The sequence below is a fragment of the Morone saxatilis genome, unplaced genomic scaffold (assembly GCF_004916995.1).
Source record: "Morone saxatilis isolate NCDOM2014 unplaced genomic scaffold, NCSU_SB_2.0 Contig5, whole genome shotgun sequence".
Classification (NCBI taxonomy): domain Eukaryota; kingdom Metazoa; phylum Chordata; class Actinopteri; family Moronidae; genus Morone; species Morone saxatilis.
The window spans coordinates 15,120,869-15,125,904 of NW_023340095.1; the positions used below are offsets into that span (position 1 = coordinate 15,120,869).

Sequence of the window (5,036 nt, forward strand, 5' to 3'; positions counted from 1 at the left end):
CATAGACATAGTCTCTTGATTGAGAGATGTATTTAATTGATTTTATCTTGCATAATTCAGCTACAGACTTTCTGCTTTTGGGGGGGGTTATTTTGTTTTCTGTGTCCTGGATTTAGTTTCATAAAATTCTACTGCTCTATTTTGGGAGATGTAAGTAAGAAAATAATGTAAATGTTGTATATTGTTTATGCTGCAGCTACATATAAAAGCTCAATAACAAACAACCAGTATTCACTGGAAAGGATGTTTGTCAGTGTTCGCTCTGGTTTTTAAATTGGTTCTCATCAATAAATCGTTTCGGACTACAGACAGTTTGCACTTGCCCTACATATTCATGGTTGAATAATAGTGACCAGTCCTGAAAATATGACTGTAAAGCTAGGCGAGCAAAAGCGTTATGAATGTCAGAGGAAGAGTTATTTTAATATTTTGTCCCATTTTTTCTTGGCAAGAACAGTTATATACAAGAGCTAAACCTTTGCCCCTAATAGCAACATATGACCGTCAGGAATTTGTCAAGCTACTTAATACGTTTTGGTTGTACTGTGTTGTTTACAGTGATGTAAATTATTTAGAAGAGTTGAAGCAGGTGTGACAGCACCCAGCATGATTTTGTACGAATAATGATTTATACTTTATTTTCCACTTCAGTACTGCTCTACTCACTCATTTGCATGCAAGAAACTCAACCGAGCAACCAGGAGTCTTCAAAGCCAGTCTCCCAGGTAATGGAGCAGCTTGAGATTTTACATCTGATCATCACTGACTGGAGTCTTGATCATGTAGATTCAAACTGGGGGAAGAGTTCTACATGTTCACAAATTCAGACTGGTGTTTCACCTAGCAGGGGAATAATATTTAATCTTCAAAACACAATATTTCTCAATTAAATTGATTTATTGTCTGATCCCATTATATTACGCATATCATCACATTTGAGTAATATGTTGAATAAAATACATAATTTTACAATAATTTTAATCACACTTTTACTGGAAAAAGAAACTGCATCATAAGGGTGCATTATAAAATACAGTATACTGGAATTCAAATAACGTCACATGAATAAACACAATATATTTTATAATAATTTCTTTCAACTAAAAAACATATGTACACCTGTTAACCGTCTAGCAATGACCTATTTTACAAATGTTTACATCTTCCAGGTACATCTCAATCAGCTTATCAACGCAGTCTTTAAAAAATTGTTGCAACCTCTAATGCAGTAGCCACAGTTACAATATTTGGACTCTGCTTGTGGATTTCAGCCCCTCCAGCACCCGCCTCGCGCTGTTGCTGAGGGAAGTAAGAAGGGAGAGTCCCGGTCCTGGAGAAGGTCTGCATACTGCTCCTTGATTTTGGTCGATTTGTGCCATAACCAGAGTCCTTCCACAAGTAGGGATAACTGTGCGGATTGTTGAAGACTGGTGCTGGGGAGAAGCCTATTGTGTACGCACTGTCTCTGGGGGCTCTGAAGCTCTGTGGTGGTACTGCACAGTACGTGCCTTGGCAATCCCCAGACAAGCTGTTAGCAGTGCTGGATGAACCTGAAATACAAGTGGAACAGATAAAAATAAGAATGAGAAATTGTTGATGGGGATGCTACATTACCACCATTTATCATTTATGTCATCCTGGTTAATATTCATGTTTAATTCAGTAGAAAGTGATGTCAAAACTCAGAGTGGAAAACTTACTTTTTAGCCTTGGCTGGAAGGTAATGAAGTTCTTTTTGCCTCCGTCACCACTGATATCAGAGTCACTGTCGTTAAAGTCACTGTCCCCTTTGCCACTGTCCTTCACGCTCAGCTGGTCGGTGTTGCCAATGCCACTGCAAATACAATCAACAGATACAGTATGAGCCACCGCTGCACCACATTAGCTTGATTATTGATGTCCTTTTTTCACACACAAGACCCGTCTCTATCCTAGCCATCTAACCTCATTCCACAGCAATGCCACAAGCAACAAAATATATGCACAGTGCATTTTAATTACCCACTGTGTTCAGTGAGATTTGACTGTGAATAAAGCATGTCCTATCTGAGAAAAGAAATTACATTTACTTGTCTTACCTCACTTGCAAGCAGTATTTGTCACCTTGCCACACAGATGTTGCTGGAAAATGCTTGGAGGGCAGGAACATCTAAGAGAACAAACAAAATGACAGAAGAGAGCTTAGTTTCCATTTCTGGCACAAACATCAAGGCAGCACCCGGGATCATCATATACATATGAAAATAAAAGATGAAAAAATACTTGACTCACCTTTGTCTCTGAGTCCCCACTCCTCTCCTCATACAGGCAGGGATCATCCAGAGATGAAGAGGTTCTCTCGTGGAAGAAGCCTCGCTGGCCGGTGTATATGTTTGGTTCTGCTGAGCCGAGCATGGGCAGGGGCCCGCTGTCAAACAGGCTGTGACACACGTCCCTCTTGGAGCCACGGTTTCTCCCCCCACGGCTGAGTTTGCATGTGACAACAACAACTACTATCGCAATCAGCAACAACGCACAACCCCCACTGAGCATAATAATGACAATTAGGGAGCCATCCAAGATGGAGCCTTCTCCATCACTTGACCGCAACACAATGACCACTTGGTCTTCAGAGGGCTCTGTGTCTGAGATGACAAACCTAATAGTGGCACTGCTGGAGAGTGGGGACCTGCCATTGTCACTCACAGCAATTTTCATTTCCAGCACGTCTCCAATTTCAGCTGTCAGCCATTGTTTTAAAGCAATCTCTCCTGTGTCTTTGTTCATTGTAAGAAGCTGTGGGTCACCTTGCACAATTTGGTAAGAGAGCTGGCCATTCACTCCCTCATCCTCGTCTTCAGCTGAGACGCGCAGGGCGAGGTAGCCGGCTGGTGCATTAAAAGGCAGGGGAATATCAGCAGAGTCGTTCAGAAGGACAGGGAAGGTGAAGTATGGATAATTGTCATTCTGATCCACAACTTTAATTCTGATAGTTGATGTGCTTGTAAGAGAGGGGGAGCCTCGGTCTTCAGCTTGAATGACCAACTCAATCTGCTTAAGAGTCTCATAATCAAAAGACCTCAAAGTATACAAAGACCCTGAAAGTGAATCTACAGAAACATAAGTGGACACCAGAGATCCTCCTGGCACCTCTGTATCTATGACTTTGTAAGAGACTTTGGCGTTTTTTCCCACATCAAGATCTCGGGCGACGACAGTGGTTACATACGAACCTGGAATATTGTTTTCCAGGACTGAAACTTCATAAAGTGACTTACTGAAGAGAGGGGGGTTGTCATTCTCATCTGTAACACGGATGGTATATTGTCTGACAGTTTTAAAGGGTGGGCTTCCCAGGTCTTCTGCAACCACAGTCAAGTTATACTCTGGGATCTTCTCTCTGTCTAAAGTAGTGCTGGTTGTGATCATGAAAGAGTCCCCATACGCCTGCTGGAGGGTGAAATGCTCGTGCCCGAGCAGGCTGATGCGCACGTACCCGTTGGAGCCAGAGTCTCTGTCCGAGGTGCTGATGAGAGCCACGAAACTCTCCGCAGCTGCAGCTTCTGTAATGTATGCAACTCCATCACTGCTAGAAGTCATCGGTTTGATGCTGATTTCAGGTGCATTGTCGTTCACGTCCACGACATCTATCACAACTTTGCAGCTGGACGAAACAGAGTTCTCACCCAAATCCGAGGCTCTGATGTTAAGCTCGTACGACCTCTTTTTCTCAAAATCAACCACCGCCTTCAGGGTCACGTCCCCAGAGTAAGGGTCAATGTGGAAAAAACGTGCAAAGTCTGGGGATGACCCGTCAGCGAACGCGTACGTCACCTCTCCGTTAACGCCGTCGTCCGGGTCAAAAGCGTGCACTTTGAGAACTCGGTGACCTACCGGAGAGTCCTCATTAAGCTCCACTTTCAGGGAGCTGTGTTCAAACGTCGGGCTGTTGTCATTAAAGTCCAGCACTTTGATATTTACAACCATCGATCCGGACTTTGCGTGCACTCCTCCGTCAGTTGCAGTGACTTCGATCACGTAGGAGTCCTCCGTCTCCCTGTCGAGCTTCCTCACCAGCACCAGTTCAGCAAACTTCACTCCATCCTCCCGATCGCGCACCTCAATGGCAAAGTGACTAGATGGGGAGATGTTGTAGCTCTGGATGTAGTTTTCACCCACGTCCTGGTCGACCGCAATCTGCAGGGGGAATCTTGAGTCCAGCGGGACATTCTCCACGATCTCCAGGTTGGTCTCGTTGCGCGGAAAACGAGGAGAGTGGTCGTTGATGTCTTTCACTTCGATCTCCACGTGGATGAGTTGAAACTTTTCGTTAGAGAGGGCCACAATGTCGAAGGTGATGAAGCAACGAGGAGACCTGGGGCAGAGCTCCTCTCGGTCGATTACCTCTGCAACACTCAGAAGTCCGTCAATCTCCCTCATTTCAATCAGGGAAGAGTTGTTTTCTTGCATGAAGCGGAACGACGTGTCAGGGTCATCAGCTGGATCAATCTTTAAATCTTGGGACAAATTCCCTATCTCCGTCCCGGGCGCATCTTCTTCATAGGTGAAATACCTTGTAGTTGTACACTCAACGGTGTAAAGCAAAGCAAGCGCCATGCACAGTCCAACTCCTGCAATCTTGCAAAATCCCATGTTGAGGGGTTACAAAATGCAGCTCCAAAAACTCATAAATGATGCAAACAATCCTCCACTTGTGCTGTGTCACGAATCTCAACTGCACTGAACTCTGACTTTGCTGTGGGACTATAAACCCCGTTCTATGCAAATAGCCTGCACCGCCGACCAATGGCCTTCCAGTGGACCACCAACAGGGAAACGTTTGGCTCTGCAGCAAACTGCTGTTCACTTTTGTGAGTGCAAATGGTTTATTAGATAAACTGATTGTGGAGCTTTAATCAGGCTGATAATAGTGTTACTTAAATGACTTAAACAAATCTGCACATGGCAATTAATTATCTAACTAAATCACTTAGACGACTGCATTTGATAGAGCTAATAGGCGCCATCAAAAGAAGTTGAAGCCTGGAGTAGAAGTA

At 44.1% G+C, this 5,036-nt stretch overlaps 1 protein-coding gene across 1 annotated transcript; it reads right to left on the reverse strand.

The window, feature by feature from the left end:
* Window positions 1-1,200: 1,200 nt before the first annotated feature.
* pcdh8 (protocadherin 8) lies at window positions 1,201-4,632 on the reverse strand. Its single transcript, XM_035677069.1, has 4 exons — window positions 2,272-4,632; window positions 2,079-2,149; window positions 1,701-1,834; window positions 1,201-1,550 (listed from the first exon to the last, which is right to left on the reverse strand). Exons 1-4 carry the CDS (start codon window positions 4,630-4,632, stop codon window positions 1,201-1,203), a joined length of 2,916 nt encoding a protein of 971 aa, XP_035532962.1.
* Between the last annotated feature and the right edge of the window lie 404 nt (window positions 4,633-5,036).

Coding starts and splice junctions, on each gene's coding strand:
- pcdh8 (XM_035677069.1), bottom strand. CDS start 4,632: ATGGGATTTTGCAAGATTGCAGGAGTTGGACTGTGCATGGCGCTTGCT. Junction 2,150..2,271: donor GTGGGGACTCAGAGACAAAG/GTGAGTCAAGTA, acceptor TTGTTCTCTTAG/ATGTTCCTGCCCTCCAAGCA. Junction 1,835..2,078: donor AAATACTGCTTGCAAGTGAG/GTAAGACAAGTA, acceptor TTGTATTTGCAG/TGGCATTGGCAACACCGACC.